The sequence below is a fragment of the Cyprinus carpio genome, chromosome A13 (genome assembly GCF_018340385.1).
Source record: "Cyprinus carpio isolate SPL01 chromosome A13, ASM1834038v1, whole genome shotgun sequence".
Lineage (NCBI taxonomy): Eukaryota > Metazoa > Chordata > Actinopteri > Cypriniformes > Cyprinidae > Cyprinus > Cyprinus carpio.
This window is the reverse complement of record NC_056584.1, coordinates 13,901,875-13,925,614: the sequence shown is the minus strand read 5'-3', so window position 1 is coordinate 13,925,614 and position 23,740 is coordinate 13,901,875. Positions and strand designations below refer to the sequence as shown.

Below are 23,740 nucleotides of genomic sequence, written 5' to 3'. Positions count from 1 at the left end.
TAATCATTTTCAGTATTTTCAGCAAGCAGATGTTTACTGCTACTCCTCACTTTATTTATTCATCCAAGATTTGAGAAAGTCAAATGGATAAAAGGGTTGAAATGTTTTTCCCTTCTGATCTGGACTTATTATGTTCTGAGGCATTAAAGTAAATGCCATCAGCATACAAATACAGACAGAAGTACTTGTGAGATTATGAGGTATAATAAGCTATAGCTCTGATAATGCAGAGAAATGTCAATGAAAGATTATACACTTCTGTAAATATTACAAAATCTTCAACTCTCAGATATATGACAATCACACATGCCTAATGCCCCTCGACAGTGATACCAAATGAGGCATGAACTGCTTGCAACTGGGAATCAAAACACCACAGGGTATCAAAGAGCAACACTGAAGATGCAATATAAGCACAGCGAAAGAAAAAAAAAGAAGAAGAAGAAACATCCCTTTTTAAGGATACTGTGTAACATGCCATTGTGCTGCTGCAGGGAGGCGTGAGGACTGCAGATGTGGCCAGAGCAAAAAACAGAAACATCCGTAATGTAAGATGCCTAAGGGAGACAGTGTAATGTAAGACAGTTCTACATGGAAACAGGAAGGACAGCTGATCATCCTTGCAGTGGCAAACTAATATATGTAACCATGTGTCTACCCAGATGTGTTCATGAACTTGCAAGTGCCTTGGTGCAAAAGTGGAGTAATATCTCATGGCAAGAACTGGCAAAATTTTCTCAGTCCATTAAAATGAGATGAGCTGATAGACACACCACATACTGACTGCTACTTCTGATACTGACCCCCGCTCTGTTCAGGTACTCATTAGTTCATGTCACGATTGACAAATGTCTGTGAAACCTGTTCAGTTTATTTAACTTTTAATGTTACATATTTACACATTAAGAAATTTGCTGGAAATCAGTTGAAAGTGAGAGGACGTTGAGTATAATTAATGCACTCACACACAATATAAATAATAAAATAGATATAAATATAAAAATAAAAATAAATAAATAATAAAACAAAACATTTTGGAATAAATAAAAGATTAGGTAGGATTATGTTTTTGTCTTGGAGTAAAATTCTCATACAATCTAAACATTTTATCGATTAATTAATGCATCAGAAGGCTACAAAAGAAAGAAACATTCATTATCAAACCTTTATTCTCTTTTGAAATATGCGGTTTTGCTTTTTAACCAGCTTTGGATCCAATCTCTATTGCCATCTCTTTCTAAACTTGAAGGCACAGTAACAGTAACACTAACACTTCTGTCCTTTTCACCATATGGCAGTCTATATAATCATTATTTTGTGTGTATACTGCAATGTCACACTGTGGAATAACACGGACACACCAACTCTGATGCATTCAGCTGCCTCGCCTTAAATCAAACATGAGATATAGTGAGACATAATATGTGGAATTGTAGTAAAAGAGGGAATTTAAGATAAAAAAAATTTCTTTCTAGTGGGGAGGGGAAGGTTGTATGGCACATAATTAGAGCCTTGTAATTGTATTGTGCTCTCAAGCTGGGGGAAAGCTGGGTGTCCATGGCAACTGATGGAAAAGTGAGTCATCTGAGATTTTTGTGTGTGCATGTGGGTGTGTGTCTGCCTGTGAGTTTGGAGGGTTTGCGACCACCAAAAAGGGATGCATATCAGTGCATTTTCACTTTCATTTCAGGTACACTTTGGATATGACTAAGTTTTATGTTTTGTTTTTTGCAGCAAACAAGCATAAGGACTTTTTGTTGGAGCACTTTTGTAGACATTCTCAGATCTCAATAACTGCATCCATTTCTCAAAATTAAAGCATGTAATTGAAGGGATAATAATATCATGAAAAGTCTAATCATATATAATTTTGTACTATGTAAACATACTTCAGAACTCAAACCTCCTTCCAAAAAACAGAAACATCCATAATGTAAGATGCCTAAGGGAGATAATGTAATGTAAGACAGTTCTACATGGAGACAGGAAGGACAGCTGATCATCCTTGCAGTGGCAAACTAATATATGTAACCATGTGTCTACCCAGATGTGTTCATGAACTTGCAAGTGCCTTGATGCAAAAGTGGAGTAATTAAAAGTCCAATAAAATGAGATGCACTTTAGTAGGAGCTGATAGACACACCACATACTGACTGCTACTTTTGATACTGACCCCCGCTCTGTTCAGGTACTCATTAGTTCATGTCACGATTGTCAAATGTCTGTGAAACCTGTTCAGGTTATTTAACTTTTAATGTTACATATTTACACATTAAGAAATTTGCTGGAAATATGAGCAGTTGAAAGTGAGAGGACGTTGAGTATAATTAATGCCACTTTCATTTCAGGTACACTTGGGAAGTTTTATGTTTTGTTTTTTTGCAGCAAACAAGCATAAGGACTTTTTGTTGGAGCACTTTTGTAGACATTCACATAAAGAAACCTTCTCAGATCTCATTAACTGCATCCTTTTCTCAAAATTAAAGCATGTAATTGAAGGGATAATATCATGAAAAGTCTAATCATATATAATTTTGTACTATGTAAACATACTTCAGAACTCAAACTTCCTTCTTCAGTCCATTTAAACCATTAGAGTAAAATTGAACTAGGATAGCTAGTATTTTTTTTAGAACCAGAAGAAGATATTTCAGATTAGATGTTAGATGTGGATGTTTGCCAAACATTTTTATCCTTGGGCAGCATCTGTGGATTTTTATAACCTTCTGACTGTACAATGTTCCAACAAAACAATGGCTGAAGTTTATTAATTTGTTAATTTTTAATCCTGGTCCTACCTGACATTATTAGTTTGTTCAGCACATTTCAACTTGGATTGTTTTGAGAGTCTGTCACAATGTCATGCAGTTTTTGCAACAAGGTTGTGCCATTAAAAGCTGTACCAATGACAACTGTTGCAAAGCCACAAACCCACACATATGCTACTCATTTTACATTTGAATGGAGTCTATCTACAAGTAGAAAAAGGGGGCTTGTTAAAATTTTAATATATATTTTATATTTAATATATTTATTCAGCAAGGAAACATCAAAATAATTGACAGTGAGTACCAACATTGACCATGTTACAAAAGATTTCTTTTTCAAATATTTTTGAATCAAATAAATGCAGCCTTGGTGAACATACCAATACATATTATTTTATCATATTAAGTGAACCTCAGACCAGATAGAAAAGTGTCCACATACAGCTGTGAAGGGAAGCTTGGTGGCCAGGTAAAGGACATAAAGAGGCAGAATCGAGTGTTGTGCCACCAGCTATGAGTGGACACTGATAAGGATAAGGACACTCTTACTGAGAATGTCACTACCACAGGGGCACATAAATCACAGTTAATGATGCTTCAGACACTTTGAGACCTGGGGCACACAATCCATAATTGACATTTGACTCAAAATGTTTCAGCTGAGAACTGAAGCTATCAGTCTTTCTCACTCAAGATTAATGTTGTCACTAAACAACACTGATTGGAAAAAAAACAAAAAAACTAATACATCTTTGAATAGTTAAGATTCAATGAAAACTGCATCTGCCAAAAAAGTTCACTCAAGCTTGTCTGCCTGGAATTACCTTTCAGATGTTAATTTTTTGGCGAGATTTATGCATTGAACAGCTGATCTCATCGAGGACCAGGTGTACAATCCCACAAGTCTTCAATTGGTAATATTGATACATATTGTCAAACATGAAATGAGAGAGAAAAATCAGAGAAAGTTTAAAGACGTAAGATTATTGAGGTCTTTTTTCCAGAAAAATATGACACCCCTCCCCACTTCCCCTCAATTTATTCTTATTGCTGTCTAGGGGAAACAGCAGAGATATTAAAGAGATCTCAAGTGTGTTGTTTATTTCCTGTGGGTAGTGATATAGTGATTGTTTCTTTAAATGAGGGGAATATTAAACATCATTCACTAGGTTAATGGCAGATTCTTCAATGAATTAACAAACAAACTTAAATTAAAATCCATGGCATAATTAACCTGTCTTAGATTGCGAGTGAACGAAACAATTATGGTGCAAGTTTAAGCAAAACAGTGACTTATAGTTGCCATAATCTTATGTTTTTCAGGTCAGTGTTTGTTTGTTTATATTTATTTTAAATTTGTGGCATTACACTGATTGCTGAGGAGGGATTGTTATTCATGTAACATTTTTCCCCCCAGTACACTGTGTAATGAGATCCCAGATTGTTAAATGTAAAATATGAAATGTGAATGTAAAAATGTAAAAATGAATATGATACAGTGGGCAACTCAAGGGTGAACTAAAATCATAATTATGCATTATGTATTAAACAGGCACTGTTACAGCTACAGAGTACAAACCATGTGCCAAGGACGAAGGACATTCTATGTCCTTTTTGGATTAAACTTAACCCTATTGCAATGAGTCACCCTTAGAGAAATCTCTCCAGATCAGTGATTAATGTTCTCCACAACAGTTTAAACAAGGCCTTTTCAGAGGTGATACATGTCAAAGTGATATTTCTTCCAAATGACTTTGACACTGAATTCTGTGAAATAATGAGCATTTGACATTTCAAATTGAAATGCTTTGATCTTAATAAGCAGCAAGAGAACTTCTTCATCAAAACATGAGAAAAACACAAAACTGTTTTTCACCGATTGGTCTGAAATGCCATCTCTAGACAAGCCTTGTTTAAGATCCTTCACCATTGTCTGAATTATTTTTGTTTCCTCAAGCAGACCAAGTTCTTGTGCATTAAAGATGATGAATGAAGCCATGAAAAATGGTTCTTCTATGGCATCACAGCAAAAGCCCCCTCATTTCATACATTATATGTATATACACTGTATAATTATAGGTTCACATGGTATTTATATGTAAATGACTCTTAGGTCCTTTCTATTCATCGTACACCTGCTGGTATTTCGGCAATAGAGCTGTTGAAATAATGAGGTAGTTAAAGCCAAAGGGCCTGATCATAGCTGAAGTATGTACTCAGAGCCCTAATAACCAGTCCATAATACTATAGGATACATTTTGCAAGCTGTCTTTTCTTAAATCAGTGCAATCAAAAATTGCAGAGCAATAATATAGACACACTGATAAGGGAAATCCAATATAAAATAACGAAAAATGTTTAGTAAATTCAATAAACCTGAAATAACTTTAGCTTAAAGGAATAGTATATCCAAAATGAAAATTTGCTGAAAATTTACTTGCCCTCAGGCAAGATGTGAGCTTGTTTCTTCATCTGCATTACATCACTTGCTCACCATTGGATCCTCTGCAGTTTGAAAGAAAACAATAATCCACAAGTAATCCACACGACTCCTGGCTATCAGTTATGGTGTTTTAACTTTAAACCATCACTTCTGGCCAAAAAACAATCCATGATCCATAGTAACACTTTCTCCTGTGAAAAAGTCCATCCCCTGTTGTCCACTCACATCAAGATCCACCAGCATATTTATTTAGAACTGTTTTCGCTTGTAAACGTTGCTTGATCTGGGCATATTTCTTTACTGATTCAGACAACATGATATTTTGTAGAAACCAATATAATGGATAGAGGACAAATATTTTAGCTGAAAGCAACGATTTGAAGTTAAAAACGTCTTGATGAATTTATTTATTACAAACACAGCTTTTTACGTCACAAGGTGTTAACTGATGGACTGGAGTCATGTGGATTACATGTGGATTGTTTTTATCAGCTGTTGGAACTGACGGCACCCATTCACTGCATTGATCCATTGGTGAGCAAATGATGTAATGCTACATTCCTCAAAATATGTTCAAATGAAGAAACAAACATTTACGTGTTAGATGGCCTGAAGGAGAGTAAATATAAAATATACATAAATGAATAGGTTTGTTTATTGTTTGGCCGAACTATTTTGGACTATTCTAAATGGTCAATTGAATTGAGGTGTGGGGTCAGCGTGGAGATCAAATAGAATTTCATGCAAATTTGTGAATTGTTCATTAGGGGGTCCACATACAAGGAATTACAAAGGCACCCAAAATATTTCCCAGTTGTTCCAACCCTGATGAATCATCAGAACTTAAAGAACTCAAGAACGTACATTTATTCACATCTGTGTTCTTGTCACATTTCTGTTCTTTCCAAAAGAATGTTTACTTGTGCCCACCCTTTATATAATGTAAGTAACCAAGGTAATGCTACAAGTCAAGTTGTAAGTCAAATACTAAACCTCAAGTGTTAATAAAAATGCTAATATAATGGCAAACATTGGTCTTATACTCTTGCACTGCTTGATACACCTGCTTAGATAACTCAAGTATTAAGAGGGAACATTTTGCTGAAGCATTCAAGGACAAAACCCTGACATCAGCGAACCACAGGACTCAACATATCCAGGCAGCTGTACTGTTTAATGTTTAGTAGAGGTGTGATCCAGGAGTATTTTTAATATACTGCAGATCAGACCTTTTATTTACACAAGCTCATGATGATACATGACTCCATGACCAAGGATTGACCACAGAACCAAGCAACATGGAAACATAACTTGCTTGCTTTTATCTTTTGTTTACATTTTATTGTATGTTTCTGATGTCATTTATTGACATGATATAATGTTATCTGCTCTACAAAAAAAATAATGGAAAATAAGAACATGAGAGAGAGAGAGAGAGAGAGAGAGAGAGAGAGAGAGAGAGAGAGAGAGAGAGAGAGAGATGAATTGTAGAACAGCTATTAGGACTGGAAATTATCTTCATCATCTTTTCACCGGTGCAAAAAGCAAGTTTTATTACTCTGAGGACAAGCTCTAGCTCCAAGGCATAGGTGGGCTTCCTGTATTATTTTTTTTTAATCGTACAGCAGAGGGGTGATTCAATAATATTTCCACATTGTATTAACCAGTTATTGTTTTATAAAACAATAACTGGTTTATACAATGTGGATCTAATAGCCAGAAGCTTATTTTTTTCCCATGTTGCGGTATAAGAAATGATGTATCATTATGATTTAAAAAAAAAAAAAAGTATTATTCACATATTGTTGTTAATTATTAGAATACTATTAGAAAAGTCAGAATAATTTAACAATAGAAAACAGCAAGAATGTCTGCGTTTAAGCCAGATTCAGAGTGTGTGATCCGATAACATGCTGTTTCACACGAAGCACCACAAATGATGTGTAGGAAGCATGAAAAGGTAGATGCTGAGTAAATGGCAGCTTTGCTATCAAAACATTATATGAAATGTGTGCTAATAATACTAACATTTAGATACACTGGGCTGGCTCTCATTCTGAAGAATTCTGGCTATCTGTCGTCATTATTTTCTAGCACTATTATCAGTAATCAAACAATTTCCAGGTGGCGGTCTAACATAATAACCACTATAAAGAGTTGTAGTGTATCTGTACCTCACAGGCGTGATAAAGAGAAGCATCAGTTTGATAGAGATAGTCACTCAATTAATACTCAATCAACAACCAGAGTGCTGTGGTCTCAGTGCCTCCTAGTGGATATCAAAGTGTTGCAATGGTGGTTTGTAGCAACATCACTCTATCTGGTTTATGACAAATGCATTAAAAACATTCATCTTGAATATTCATGTCTATAAATTGTCTAGGTTTGTAGCTTTTTGTGTGGGTACAGACATAATTATAATGAAGAATTATACAGTCTTCTATAATTTTCTGATTTGTATGTATCTTGGCAACTCATCTCTGTAACCGAATTTTGAATCAGCCAAGAAATTTGTCAAGTGTCAGGAGAAAAAAAAACATAAACAAATATAATGCATAAACATATGTTTCTTTTTTATTTGTTGCTTACTTTTTTTTAAACCTTTTGATATTCCAAAATACATTTCACTAGGCAAAATGTATGTATTTATTTCAGTGCTGGTTGTGATTATTTTCTTCTTTGCATTTTTGTTGTTCAGTAATAGCTTTGCATGATAATCAGGCCTCAAAATACAAAATACAGTAGGAGTCATTTAAACATCAACATTAAAAGAACTATAAGACAAAATTTTGATGAAATTCTACAGTATTGCAGCAAGTTATTTTCTATATTGTAAGTCTATACTTTTATTTTATTTTTATTAATACTACTAGCAGCTTATTTGTGCATTTGTATTGGTGCTTTAGCAATTATATTGTATGCAAATTGGGTATATGCCAAACATTTGTCAATAAAGTAACTGAAATAGTAAACAAACAAACAAATAAATGTTTTGCCTCTAAAAAAATGAAAAATTATATTGATGCATTCTTTGCAAATTTGTGATATTACTGTTTTTAAATATTATTTTAAACAGTAACTATTACGATTTACACCAAATGTTTAGAGTAAACCATCACTGTCACAATTTTTAAGAATTTCTACTTTTGGAACAAAAGCCGAAATTTTTGATAATGTTTTATAGTGACCCATAGAGCCTTTTCATGTAGGCTATGCGTTGTGTAGGCTACGTATATTTATTAGTGCAGGCAGTTTTTGTGAGATGGCAGAATCTCAGCCTGTCATTGCACCTCTGCCTCTGCACCCTGTCCGCACTCCGTGAGCTGACAGCTCCGCCGCGCATGCGCAGGGCGTCTCCACTGGCTCGCTCGGTGCTGAAGTTGGGCGGATGGACGGAAAACACCGCTGATGGAGATAAAACGGCAGCATGCAATCTCACCGCGTGATACCCCCGATATCCGCATAAACACGTGTAACGACACCCGTGTAGAAGACTGACATCTAGAACAAAAGGGGTAAGGCGACACGCTCTTTAACGGTCTCGGAGGTCCCCGCTAGCTCGGCAGCTAACGCGCTAGCCAATGCTTCCTTGCGCTTAGAAAATCAAAGAGCCGCTGCGAAAATAGATTAAAGTGGCAGTTACATTCGCCTGTCTAAACCAGCGCGGCGTTGGGGAACAGTTTGCCCATTATTTTCAAATGCACCACGATGTCTTGTGATTAATACGGTTTGGGCTCTACCTGCGATGACTTTAGTAAAGATGCTGGCTGTGTCGCAAAAAGCAGCGAGCTGCCTAAGTAGACAGCGTTTTTGGACATTACTCGAGCGGTTGAGATATTCCAACAGCATTTATAACGCTCGCCGGAGCTTGGTAACTTCATAGGGGCGTTTAACGATCGTTAATGTTCCAACGATGCCTAAACATGTCTATGTAGGATCCTCGTTAGGTTTTGACAAATGCAGCGGAGAATGAAGGAGAATAACGGGTTGACAGCCGTCTATATCTATACATCACGAAACATTGTTATATTGTTAATTATCAGAAGATAAGCTATTGCTTTTCCTCCTAATGTACCTTTTATATTTACCTCTATGGCTGCCGCCTATTTCCTTATGATTGACTTTAAGTTAAATATATATATTTAAGTTTGTATTTTATTTCTCGGACTTGCCAGTAGTTATTTTTTATTCAGTCATTGTTGACAGCCCACCTGAAATTAAGAGAGTTTCCTTCCGGAGGAGGGCTGATTGCTCGACCATTCATCATCATACAAGTTGTGAAGTTCCTCCCATTCACTTGTGCTTCTGGTTTTACATTGCAGCTGGTTATGTGAAACAGTCTGTTTCGTGTGGGGAACATTTAATTTCATATGTCAAATAAGATGACTTGTCAGTAATGAATCCATTCATTAAAACAAAGCAATAATAAACCGCTCCTCACAAGTGAAATGCACAGATTGTAAATATTATTTTTTTAGATACACTGAAAATGCCAGTAAGTTTATATACTTAAGTATACTTTATATTACTGACATGCTTGGGTTCTTCACATTTTGCTGTGATAAGACTAAAACTAAGGTAGTATTGCAGTGTATTGCTTTGCAGAATTATTGACTGTTTTCACTTGTCGATAATGCCTGGTTAAAAGCATCAGTTTGAAAGTTTAAGTTTAAGGGTTATTGAGATTAGAATAGTATTACCAGTTTCACATAGTAAAGGAAGACATGTAATCTGCATTTTGGAAGTACTTTTTAAATACACATTATTAAATTGGAGTTAATTTTTTTGTTTTTATGAATTTTATGGGGACAATAGCACTGCGTAATGCAATCATTCCAAAATGTAGTGTCTTATAATAAATTCTCCTCTAAAGACTCAAATTTCCTAGTTAACTTATCTAGTTTAATATTATTGAAAGAAAGGCTAATCAGCACTATATGATTAATAAGCTACTTGATTTTCATCAGTACATGCAATAATTCATTTCAAGTAGTGATGAAACGGAAGTAGTTTGGTCGTGACATGATTACATTATGCATGTTATTTAAGATGATGTAACATTACATACTGTATGCATGGATGAGTTGTTCACAATAAGATCTTTAACATGCATTTAGAAAGAAGATGAAAGCATGAAGTTTTATTTCATGCTGGTTTTTTGTGTTATTAATAAAAGTGTACTTCCTTTTCACTTCATTTTGTCAAATAGCACTTTATTATTCGTATGTCAAACACTAATTAAATAAGAATTAGAATATAAGAAGTCCAGAAGTAATCAGATTAGACTGAGTGCAGTCCAAAAGATTTAGTTTCAGAAGTGATCTACCGAGCACTAACTGAGAATTACCATTAATCTTTTGGTTTGGAGTAAACATAGTTTATTCATGCTTATTAGTATTTATAGCTCTAGATTAAAGCAGTTCTGATGTTTTCTTTCTGGTTTGATTTATTTCCCAGATGTCTTATCCTGGATCATTTAGCCCTTGACTCAAGGAAAGGGTGTGCCTGCAAATACCAGGTGTTTGAAACCTACCTCCACCCACCTCCCGCATTCTCCATCAGGCATGATAAGAGAAGATACAAGAGGCCACATTTTGTTTTCCAGCACTCTGCCTGTCTCAACGTTTGACATTACAGTCATGATTTTCTTACCTGGTCTTCGGATGGATCGCTGCTAATTTGCATGGTAAGTTAAGGGTGGTCCTCTCCTAGAGTGATTGCAAGTGCATTGATGATGTGGCAAATAACAAGACGTGTTTGCCGAGCAGTGATTTGATGCAGAGCAAGGTGAGAAATGTGGGCGAAACGGGCCCCTGTGTGATTATCGCATGGTTGGAACTGCGGTGTGACATGTTTCTTGAGCTAGGCTTTGTGGGTAACGGCTCCAGGAGGCTTCTGTTGTGCAGCCAGCCATGGCCTATGCTGTGCATCACTTGCTGTCCTGGAATGTGTATGGGGAAGTGCACAAGGGTACAAGACTTACAGCGGAAGAACGGGGTTACAAGCTCACACGCAGAGGCTTTTTCACACATTGTAATGTAATTCACCATTGCAGACTCTATTGTATTTTAAGTGGGGAAGTGAGCACTCAAATGCTTGTTGTTAGAAATATGCACAGTTAAAGAAACCTCTTCTGTTATTTTGGTTTTTAAAAATGCGTTTTAACTTTCAAAAGTGTTTGTAATCCATTCAGCAGTCATTACTGGAACAGTAAAAGATTTCTTTGAAGATGTGCAGTGTATGTGGAAAGCTCTTTTGTTAACATAAATTATTACATTGGTTTCTGGAATACTTGATTCTGATTGGTCAGTTGTGTGCGTTGTCCAGGACAGTACTACATCACTGACTATAGCTGATGACATTTAATTAAAGGGAGAGTTCCCCCCAAAATAAAAATCCTGTCATTATTTACTCATGTTGTTTCAAACCTGTATGACTTACGTTCTTCTGTGGAGCACAAAAGAAGATATTTTGAAGAATGTTGATAACCAAACAGTTTTGGTGAACCTTGACTTTTATCGTAGGGACAAAACCACTGAAACATTTTCATAATATCTTCTTTTATGTTCTACAGATCATATAGACTTGAAACAACACGAGTAAACAAACTGGCAATATAAACTGGCAATAAAACATTTATGACTGAACTTTTACGTGAAATTCACTAAAAATATCTTAAAACAGAGCGTGTGAGTTATCTGTGACTGTGACAAGACTCGTTAACTTGACACAGGGTAGAGCTAAGGCACTTGTTAATCAGCCAATGGGGCATAGTTATTGGTTGTTTTGTTGGCTATTAATCTCAAAATAGCCACATATCATCTCATACTAGTCTGTTGCTAGTTTTTAGTACCCTGACTTTTTTCAGCTTAACATTTTATAAAACGATAGCCTGTATGATTTCCTATGAAATCAGACTGGTTGTGTAATTGTTTTTTCCTCAGTACAACTTCTTGTTTTACATGTTGTGCAAATGTGATTCTTGTGAGTTGTTGGTCAATGCTCTAGATGTGAACAAGGGATGACTCAGTGTTTTGCATCAGGATGCATGATTTCCATTGCCTGGCACTGAATAACTGATGGTAGTTTTGTTTTGCGTATTTGGTTTATATGGCTCTGTTAGGGTAAACTCTCAAAGGGTGTTCAGATTACATCCAAGACAAACTGAGCTTTCATCACCAGGAAGCAGGGTTGTTAATCACAACACTTGAATTTAGAGGTAAGGTTTCTGTTTCAAGGTCTTTGTTTAACTATAATTTATTCAGAGTATCCATATTTTGGCATATGTAATATCAGTAATGTTGAGTTAATATTGATACTATGTAATGAGACTAAGAAAACAGTACACTACTGTCACCCTAGTACAGGCACTATACTAATACTAAATAAAAATTGTAACCAAATGTTTACTTTTATATGCAGTGTGCTTTATTTATTTATTTTAGAGAGCACATGATGTGTAGAATATTTAATGCTGGCTTTTCTTACATAAAAATTGGCTGTTATGTAGTTTTGTCGTTTATCACAGCAATGCATTTCAGTCAGCAGTGAATCTTTAAATTATGTACCACACATTGCATCAAAAAGTCAGCCAACCAAATGCCCCGTGGTTATGGGATATTTACCAATACCATACTGGGAAATGATCATTTGATACCGTCTCAGAGCTCCAGCTTGTCTGTTTAGTGCCCAGACTGTTTGTCCCCAAATATTTGGATCAGATGTCTAGGTGATGTGATATGGTGTTTGTGCTGCCAAACCCTGCCAAACGTTCAGTTTCCAGAAAGCTTTTGCTAACATGAGCACATTTGTTGAGGTCATGGTGTGAGGCATCATGTTTACCAGGGTTTCCCAAAGTTTATTTCACAACATTTATTTGCAGTTCACTCAAACAACTTGTAGAGCTTAAAGCAATTAGTTGAATAGAGTAATGAGGCAAGTCCCATAAAGGCCACAAAACACTTGAAGTGGTGCAGGGATTAAATGAATAGTTGACTATTAAATGAATAATCTACCATCATTCACTCTTCTTTATAGCTTTTTAAACCATTCTGACTTTAACATTCAGTCTGTTCTTCAGACAAAATTATCAAATGGCTTCAGAAGACTTGGTATATAGCGTGCAAGCAGTGTTATTTTAGTATTATAAGCATGCTATTTTATATAATTATAGTGTTTATTAATTCTTTAAATTATCATTTATTTTAGTTACTAAACAATTCCTGTACACACACATATATACATTTTATATAAATGTATATAATATTATATTTAATGTAATATTTCTATTTTATTTCAGCAATAATAATGGTTTTACTGTAATTTTCAGTTTGTTTTTTTTATCTGTTATATCATCGATCAAAATCACATATGACAAAAAATATCTTTTGAATTACTATCCTCATGTGTATGCAAATAAGGTGCTTCCATAGTACCAAGACCATATGGTTACTATTAATAAAGCTGTCAGACAGAATAATCACCCATGTGTTTCAAAGACATGTTAATGGTATGGTGATGGATCACGGTTAGAGAGGAGCAGAGCTTACAATAACAACACTTGCCTATTTTCTATCCTGATAGAGTGCATCTTGGAAACACATGCAATGCAGTTCAAATGTTTGTGGTTAAAATCGTTGCTCTGATGTTGTTTTTAACAAGCCAGTGATATTGGGAACCAAATGTGGAAGAATTTATTGAAAACCATTTTATTTCACGTCTGCTCTCTGTGCAAAATGTTGATTTGCACAGAGATTTATCTGTATATGGTGCCAAGCCTCATAATTTAAAGACATTATAAAATCTAAAATGAGAATTTGGTGGTTTTTAGTATACGTACATGACCTAGGAAGCTCCTAAATGTTGACAAAAATCTAAAATTCGAATAGTTTTTTTTTTAAACATATTTTAAGAAACAGGAAGCGACAGCCATTGCATTTTTACAAACCATGTACTTCCTAAAAGGAAAACCGTTGCATTTGTTCATGTGTTAGAACATCCCACACTACTACTGCCTGTGTGTGTTCAGCTCCACCAGCATCTCTCACTCTCACCTCTTACAGCTCACTAATTAAGCTTCTTGCTAGAGGAATGGATGTCTGAAGAGGGGATTTCTTTACTTTCTGTCTGCCTCTCTCTCTTTTGTTTCAGTCTCTACAGACAACCTTTCACGTGCATTCTAGTAGATTTCAGCTGAACATCCTTATGATCCCTTAACTCTACAATAAATCCCTCCCCTGGAATCTAAAAATATTTAATAATCTCTTTTGGTCTTACTTTAGATTTAGTAACATCTGTAGTTAACAAGACACTCCAGCTAACACAGTTCCCAAGCCCCCACTGCTTTGTTTCTAATCAGATGTGTCTGTCCACAGCCGCAGAGTGTGAGTGGAGTTGAAATGAGGAAAAGGCAGCAGGGACGCATTGAAGGACCCCCACAGGCGCCTGGTCACCCGAGGCCCAACACCTGCTGTCTGTGCTGGTGTGGATGCTGCAAATGCCTCTGGTACACCCCATCCTTCCTTATGTTCTGCTGTAAACATGTACTTGCCTGGTAGCTATTTGCTTAACAATTGAGTTTTACTTTAAGCAGCACACAGTCCTTTTTAGGATTTTATCACCATTACCTGCCTCATTACTGTTCAAAAGTTTGGGCTTGGTAAGATTTTTTTTTATATGTTTTTGATTACATTAGATCAAACATACAGTAATGACAGAAATGTAAAAATATATCTTATTGTTATCAATGTTGAAAATAGTTGTGCTGCTTAATATTTTTGTGGAAACAGTGATACTTTTTTTTTCAGGATTATTTTACATTTATTCTTTGTTGAGACTGTGAGTGACGACACATCGACGTGTCTGGTGTGGTTGAATGTGGCATCTACCTATACATATCAGTGTAAAAACCTCAACACAATTAGTGTCACTAATACTAATGGGAGGAAAATAACCTCCCATTATCCACAGCTGTCTCCTTATTTTATTTTTTAATTTAATTGATTTTTTAATTGTATCTACAAACAAACACATAACATGTCTGTTTTTTTATTAGAAACAAATTCAGGCTGTTGTTACTATTTAAAAAAAATTAAGAATAAGTGTTCCTTAAAGGGTTAAATTAGCTTGTAAAACGATAAAAAAAAGCAGTTGGAGTTTGAGGCTGGGCCATTGAACAAAGAAAGATTGGAAAGGCCATAGCACAGCTTGCAGGGGGACTATAAATAACATGAATGAATACAAATATTGCATGAAATAAAGAAAAGATTGAGGAGGCAGTACAAACCCTGCTCTGTAACCTCGGGTTTCCACAGCCATCCCCCCACTACACACTGCCATTATCTGCTCAGTAAATGGCTATTTCTGTCCCACATCACATGCAAAACGGCTGTGTAGTACGTTATATATTTAGAGTCTCGTCAGCTTGTCGAACCCCATGGCTAACAAACCCAATTATACTTGCTCTACAGAAACTTGGATTGAGAAACACAGTGGATGTTCACCTGTAATTTGTAGCTTAGTTTCAATAAATGCTCTTTTTGGACTAGAGGAGGAATTTTAGTACTTTTAGTACTTGGATTATGGTTAGATGTTTTTTTCCAAACTGCGGGTCAGAAGGGAGTGAGAGAAACATTTGAGATGGAAAAAATGACAAAGAAACGGCAAGTAACATTGAATTAAATGAGAAGTTTTGAGCAACTGAAATTGTATTTTCTTTTAAATCTTTTTTTTATTTTTTTTATTTACAACTTTGAGTTTGGGCCATTAAAATGTTTGATAACCACTGCTATAGGTTATAATATGTTTACATTTTATATCATCTTTTATTTCAAAACGAAAATGTGTTTTTTTTCATGATATGACCCTTTAAACACCTGAATGGTTATGTACTGGAATAGCACTTGCTAGTTTCCAGTCTCTAGTTTTACCATAGCTGTATAACCTTGCTTGATGATCAACACAATATGTTTCAAATGCCACAGAGACTTTTCTGTGTCTACCACTTCTCTTCTCACCCTAGGAATGAAGACAGAAGGGAGCGTTCAGAGAGGCAAACATGTACAAAGATGGATAGCATAGAAGCGACAGAGGAACAGTGAGTTGTTAGATTCGTCTATAATTTTTAAAGATGTTTTTTTTATATATATATATATATATAGTTCTTGTGTTCATACTTCTCCAACATTCCGTTAAAATGAGCAACATTTCCTTAAAATGGAACTGCAATTTTGTTAACCATCTTAAAATTAAATGAAAATGACCATCTAAAAATCTCACAAAGTTTGTTCCTAAGTCAAAGTGCCTTTTATGCCATTTACTTGCACGTTATTTACTGACAGCTGTAGTAAAGTTATTTTTTATGGGTAGTTCCTGCTTTTTTTCATTGTCTCCCATTTGAGCATCCCACACTGGATGAGGTGATTGCCTGGTCACGGAGCTTTGAGATGATGATGCGCTCTCCAGAGGGGAGGGATGTTTTCCGGGAGTTCTTGCGATCCGAGTACAGTGAAGAAAACCTGATGTTCTGGATGGCTTGTGAGGAACTGAAGAAAGAAACCAACTCATCTGCTATCGATGAAAAAGCCAGGATCATTTATGAAGACTACGTCTCCATTCTTTCGCCAAAAGAGGTTAGAATACGGTGTGCATATGAATAAACAATGCTGTCTGTGGCTGCAATACATTCAGAAATAAATAAAATATGACAACATAAAAATATAAGACATTTAGATGTTTTTAGATCTTTATGTAAAGTTGTTGATCTTTACGTTTGCTGTCGGTCGGCAGGTCAGCTTGGATTCACGGGTGAGGGAAGTCATCAACCAAAGCCTGGCAGAACCCAGCGGTACGATGTATGAGGAGGCCCAGCTTCAGATCTACACCCTCATGCACAGAGACTCCTTCCCCCGATTTCTCAGCTCATCTGTTTACAGGGATCTCCTTAACAGCAAGAGGGTCTGCTTAGACACCTAGGTTTCAGCAAGAACATTTGTGACAAAAAAGCCCCAAGGTGCCACTTTCAAAAGGTGTGATGTTTCGTATTTCAAGAGTGAGTAGTTAAGCAATTCTGAGCATCCACTAGTGACCCTGAAATTCAGTTCTGTTCAAGTGCCAATATGAGCTGCTCAGGCAACTGTGACACAGAAAAAACGTGTAGGAAATCTGACAGATCCGTACTTCCTACTCTCAACTTACTTGTCTTTTTTTTCATTCACCTGTTTTGTCTCTTTTGACTCCTCAAATCTCCTCTCTATTCCTGTTTAGCTCACGTGTTCTCTTTATCTCTCTATGTTCTTTCTACCTGATCCTTTACATCTTTTATGCCTCCCATATCTGAGGACAGCTGAAAAATGTTTTTTTTTTTTTTTAAGAAAATCAAAAAACAAACGGATAAGCGGTAGATGTTAAGCTAGAAAACCTTTGCATGAAACAAGGTTATGGAATTTATTCCAGTTTGACATTTAAACCCCGGACTACAATGTTTTTGTTTTATGGTGTCATGGGGAGAGAACATTGTAAAGCTCTCGAAAGCGAAGGGAAAATTAGCTGTGCCAATTGTTTTGTAAAAGAGAAGCCGGGAAGCATAATTCGCCGTCTTGCCGTCCAAACTCTTTCTTTGCGTGTCGACAGTTCTTTAACTGGGAAACATAAGGGCTAGCTAGTGTTGTGATTGGGCAGCTAAATGAATCATGAACATTTCTTTCTCTCTGCAAAAATCACAATGCCTCGACAATGAGTAAGGGCACTAAAGCTGCTGATGCTGGTGACGACACAGTTTATTGTGTGAGTCCTCCTAGCCCCTCCCAGTCCGTAACTAACAGAGAGAAGCACAGGTACTGTATGTCATGGGCTGTAAGCTTCGCTGGATTGAACGAGAATTGCTTGAAAATCACTCACCAACGTTCTGGAGGTTCTTAAAAGAGCTTCGAATTGTCTTACACATTAAAGAAATGTATTTTATTAAACAAAAGTGTAGTGAACACTATGCCTTGTTTTTGAGAGTTACAATAGATCTATATAAAATAACTGTGATCGCCGAGACCTGCTCGATGAGGCGGCGCGACCGAGTCGGATCCATCAGGGAAACTTTTCTCTGCCTCCGAGTCCAAATGTCTGTTTTGCGACTTGAAACGAGGAGCGCTCATTTTCACAGCTCGGCAAACTGCAGGTCATTGAAAAACAAAAACAAGTCGGTCTTTTTTACAATACTTTTTTCCAGCATGCGTTTCTTCTGTTGTGTCATGTACACATTGCAATACTCAACCCAGATATGATGTGAACCTCTGTGGGAAGCTCATGAAAGATGATTTCCTTTAGAGGTTTAGACGTGTGTCCCTCAAGAATGTTGTTGGATTCAAACTTGTTCTATTTTCTAGACGTTTATGTGCTATTGCAATCGCAGCAGCCAGTGCATGAAAACACGATATTTAAAATACTGGTGTGTTAAACCACTCTCTCACCTTTTAGCTGAGTAATTCAAGAGTGAATTGCATTTAAACCGACGTTTTTTGGTCACCATACCCAACCTCAAAGTGGAATTTTCCCTGAACTCTTGTGCCAATGAATGAACGTTTATTAAGCAAGTCATGATCAAGTGTGTTGTTGTTGGGCTTTCTTACTGGTGCTCTGAGAGTTAAGTGCCATTCACTCTACAGGTTTACCACATTAAAATGAAGACCTTTGTCACTTTTCAGAGTGCATAGCTATCCTTCTTTGAAGTATTTGTGTGTTTGAGCATCAGTCAGTGTGAGGAGGTCCTTCATTTATGTTGTTTTACAAACCGAATAGGTGTTACCTAGTAGTTTACTTACTGAAGCAGTGAACCATCACGGGAAACTTGGCTTTCCCACGTTTCTAAAACAAAATTATTGAATTTTCTTGTTTGTTTTAAAAGAAAAAAGTCATGTCATTAAAGAAATGAGCAATAAATCAAAATTGTCTTGCTCTAAAAAAAAAAAAAAAAAAAAGACCCTGCATGACACATGGACATTTACCAAACTATCTTTGAGGGGGGGAATCAGAGGTTGATGAAATTGACACACACTTATTGTAAATGTTATGATAAATGTCAATGAAAAAAAATGTGACTGTATGACTATTTCAATCCGTACATGTCAGGGATCCAGGACGTCCAACATCATAGAGGTCATTGAAACTACTAGACAGGGAACAAAGAGAATATATGATTATTTAAGATAATCACTTTAAAGCAGATAATGGACAGATTTAAAAGTAAAAAAAATCATGATGTGTTCATTTAAGTGACGAGAAATTTTAATCATACCTCTGAAGTGTATCACTCAAAGGTATAAGTTCTTATTATTGACAAAAAAAAAATTGGAGGCAAATAAAGAATGGAAATTAGTGCAGTATTATGATACTGTATTGTACTGCAGACTGAATTGTTTAATTAAAATTATAAACATCAGTTTCACAGACAAAGGTATCATTCAAAGTATTATTCTGTAAATGACAACAAATTTGACATTTTCACCCATTATTTATTAGATTGCAGATTATACAAGAGCATGCAATATCACATTTGGTCCAATTTACAGTGAACCATCATTTTGAGAGTAGTTATCTTTAATTTCAATGCCTCAACTTCATTTTTGCTGCTAATGTTTGATCCGATTTTGAGCGTTCAGGAGTTTTTCACTTGATGGCCGTCACAGTGATGGCTAACAGCTGTTGATAATGATTTTATCAGTATGGTATGACTTGGAAAGATATTCTTTCTTGCCAAAAGGCTCCTTTTCTAAGCAAGGTCTTGTTTTAATTGGTTTTCCACTACCTCTCATTTTGCTTAGTTTTTTTTTTCTCATCTAGTTGTTAAAGTTAATGTTTATTTTGATCTACTTGAAGCCTAATACTGTAACTGAGATGTATACCGAGGGTTTACTAAGAAGAGTAGCATTTTGTTAGTTTGTTGAATTCCTTTCAGCATAATTATGATATATATACTCACAAAGAATTCAGGAAACATACTATTTAAGGGCTAATCCCATATTGCCTATGCAAATATCTTAATTGTCATATTGGCATAATTAGTGACTGAGGAATGATTTTCTGAAATTGGGTGGAACACTGGTTTACATTTGCCCTTTTCTGATATTCCTTAGTCTCTTTGGTCACGTAATATGTCATATTATATATATATATATTTCCTTCTTGATGAAAAAAAAGCTACTCGATTAAGACTGAAATAAATCTGTGTTGTGTCTACTGTGGGTTGACAGTTCACTATTGATGTAAACTGCATATTGAATGTAAGGTACTGTGCATGCTAAAGTTTATTTGTTCAAGTGATGGAAAACTCTGGGCTCTGGAGCCGCACTGGGCAGGAGGGAAGTAATTGAATTATTTGTGGATGAAGCAAGTGTCTATTCTTGTTTTTAAGGGTGCTTCAGTCTTTTTTTGCAAAGGTTGAAGGGCTACTTTGGGCACTTTAAACACGCTTTTCACAAACAAGAATATCTACCTCTTGGTTCTGTTCTCTCCATATGCTTAATATAGAAGAGCGAGCCTTGAAAAACAACGTAGCGTGCACACATTTCGATTGTTTTGACTTGGTTTAGAGACACAGGTGCTTTTAAGGGAGTGAATTTTAACTCAACCTCATTGATTAAACTTCTGATACTTCAGTTATGTTGCTTTTCATCCTGTTTAAACAAAAGTTTGATCATTTATGCCCAAGCAAAGGCACATTTGCTGTTTAAAGAAAACACTCATTTATTCCAGTAACTGTTACAGCATATGCTTGCGTTATGTGATATATACGGATTGCTGTAATTACAGAAAAAAAGTGTTAACAGTACTCAGTAGTGCTTGATCGATAGCGTCACAGGATTACTAGTGTGCTACATGCTTCGCAATTATTCATTGTAAGCACATGAAATATGCTCTTTACATTCATCAGTGCCATTGATTTGAAGGGGTCATGTAGGGTAACCTGAATTTTAATGACCCTTAATATATATGAATATTGCAAGGAGGAAGGCTTCATGCATCAGCTTTTATTTCATTAAATCATTTTTCACTATCACATGGAACTGGAAAGAGATCAGGTAACATTTTTCATAAAAAATCTGTTGCCTGACTTTAAAATCATAATTTAAAGGTCATTTATTGTGGTGTTACTAAAGCCTCATTGTGGATTCTCAAAAGTTGTTGTGTCTTTATATCAGTTCACAATTACATTCCAATTGTTTTCAAGATAAAACAGCCTGACTATGACTAACTCCACCGAGTAAATACTAAATTATTTAATTTCAACATCTTATTGCTAAAATATTGTGCATCACAAATTTAGTAACTTAACATATATTATAACAAAACATAGTTTAGCTGCTCCAGTAACACAAACAATCTGCCAGTTGCAATTGTCAAAATTTCAATGCAATTTCAAAATTGTTAGAAGGGATAGAGAAGCCCTGTGTACATTTATGCTGTGATGAAAATGAAGAATTATCAACTGCTATAATTTCATTGCATCTTTCACAGACTCTGAAGCCAAACTGACTTCTGTATCACAGTTTATCACAGTCACCCCAAAGTGCCTTGAATGTTTAGGCCATGATCTATGATTTATAGCTGTTATCCCAAGGGAAGATGTTTGTCTTTTAAAAGCCTGTGCTCTTCTCTAGGATTGAATGCATGATGCACGCTGTAAGCAAAAGACATTTGGGCCACATGCAGGAAAATGTTAAAGCCAAGATCATTGGAAATAAGTGTGAACTGATAGTATTTCAGCTTGTCCTTGTCCTCTGCTCAAGAAAAAACAAACAAACAAAAAAAAAATCATCATCTTGATTACAAGTTGTGCTTATTATACAAGTGTTTGGTGCTTATTATATGTTACATAATGAAATATCGAATTTTTCGTCCCATTGTCATGATATTACACAATACAGACTTGACCTGTTTTGTTTCTCCTAAGATCAGACACAGATCAGGCCTTCACTGAAGGCATTCTTTAGAGCTGTGCCATGATACGAGTCCTAATAAATTACCTATTTTAATATAAACTATTTTAAAATGAGTATTCAATCATATTTGTCTTGTGTTTAATACCAGAGGACAAACTATAATGCCTTTATAAATTATAACTCATAAAAGAAAAAAAAAGATCTTTTATATTTGGCATGCATTTGCTATTTAAAATAGTTTAGTCAAGACAATACTGTACAAGTATATATAGAAAGTACTGCAATCTGCAGACAGTAACACTGAATCTCTAGGAGGAGTTTTAGAAATGGACATATATTGGAAATATTAGCAGTTTCTTTATAAGTGATCATATTTAAATACGGTATTCTGTGCTGAACTCTCAAAACTTGGTGGAATGACTTTTACTTATAGTAATGAAATTAGTTTACTGTAAATTGGTGCGGTTCAGTTCAAGAAAGGCAGTACTTGTTTATTAACAATTGAGCTCAGGTGGATGGGCGTCATTCCGATCACATGTACTCCTGCATGAACACTATCAAAACAGAGAACAAATGTATTTGTAGACATCAAATAAAGTGACTTACAATATGGTGCTGCTTCTGTCTGTCTAACACATGATAACATACTGTACTAAATAGCAAAATAACAGTTTCATTTGTGAAAAGTGATTTTATACTCACTTCTTAGTCTGCAATGGCTTGTGCAATGTTTCAATGAAAAATATCTCCCGACATTGTAGCAATAGTGGTTTGGCATGGTTGGTTTAACACATAGATCACAGGAATGACATGTCAAGTAATTGACTTTGTCAACCTTACATGCATGAGAACTGTACTAAAGTCTTATCACATTCTCCTCAGAGGATTCACATGAGCTCTGATGGTTCCTTTTGGAAGATCTCCACTTCAGGCTCTTCTCTTTCTGGTTGCAATATGTTTAACTATTTTTGTCTTTACTCCCCAGACAACAATATTATAATCTCTGAAGTGCATTAAAAGTACTGGGATCCCCATATTTTCTGGAACGTTTGCCTAACGTGTGCCAAAATTATTAAACAAATACTTAGATTTATGAAGGCAAACTGTCCAGACACAAATTCCTCAAAAAGTCATGGGTATCATATCTGTTCTGTGGACTCCACTTTATAATAGCGTGTTAGAGTTTGCGCTCATTAACAGCAGACTGACACAAATCGATTGGTCTTATTAAACAGCTGAAGCATGTTATTAGTTAAAAAAAAATAATAATAATAATTTTTTTACGATAATTTTATAGTCATTGACACGTTTTCATTATAATGTTGATTCAGATACACATTGTAAATGTGTTTTGTTTGGTTTCAAAATGCTAGTTATATTAATTTTCTAACATAAAATGGAGCACTGAATGGTTGTTTTCAATGCTCTACTGGTTTTAGACTAGTAAATCTTTCCAAATCCAGCAAAAAATGTGATGAAATACAAAACAGCTTAGAGACAACTACTCATTTATTATTAACAATTTTACATATTTTGAATAATACTAAAATCATCAAAACTACGAAATAACACAAATTAAAGGATGATAATTTGTTCTCATC

The 23,740-nt window shown here is 35.5% G+C and overlaps 1 protein-coding gene across 1 annotated transcript; it reads left to right on the top strand.

Annotated features, from left to right (window-relative positions):
- Positions 1-8,537: 8,537 nt before the first annotated feature.
- Positions 8,538-22,751, top strand: LOC109071995 (regulator of G-protein signaling 17-like). The gene is made up of 6 exons (XM_042768897.1): positions 8,538-8,726; positions 10,669-10,897; positions 14,586-14,716; positions 16,232-16,307; positions 16,611-16,841; positions 16,999-22,751. The coding sequence occupies exons 2-6, from the start codon at positions 10,895-10,897 to the stop codon at positions 17,182-17,184; spliced, it is 627 nt and encodes a 208-aa protein (XP_042624831.1). The 5' UTR covers positions 8,538-8,726; positions 10,669-10,894; the 3' UTR covers positions 17,185-22,751.
- Positions 22,752-23,740: the final 989 nt, after the last annotated feature.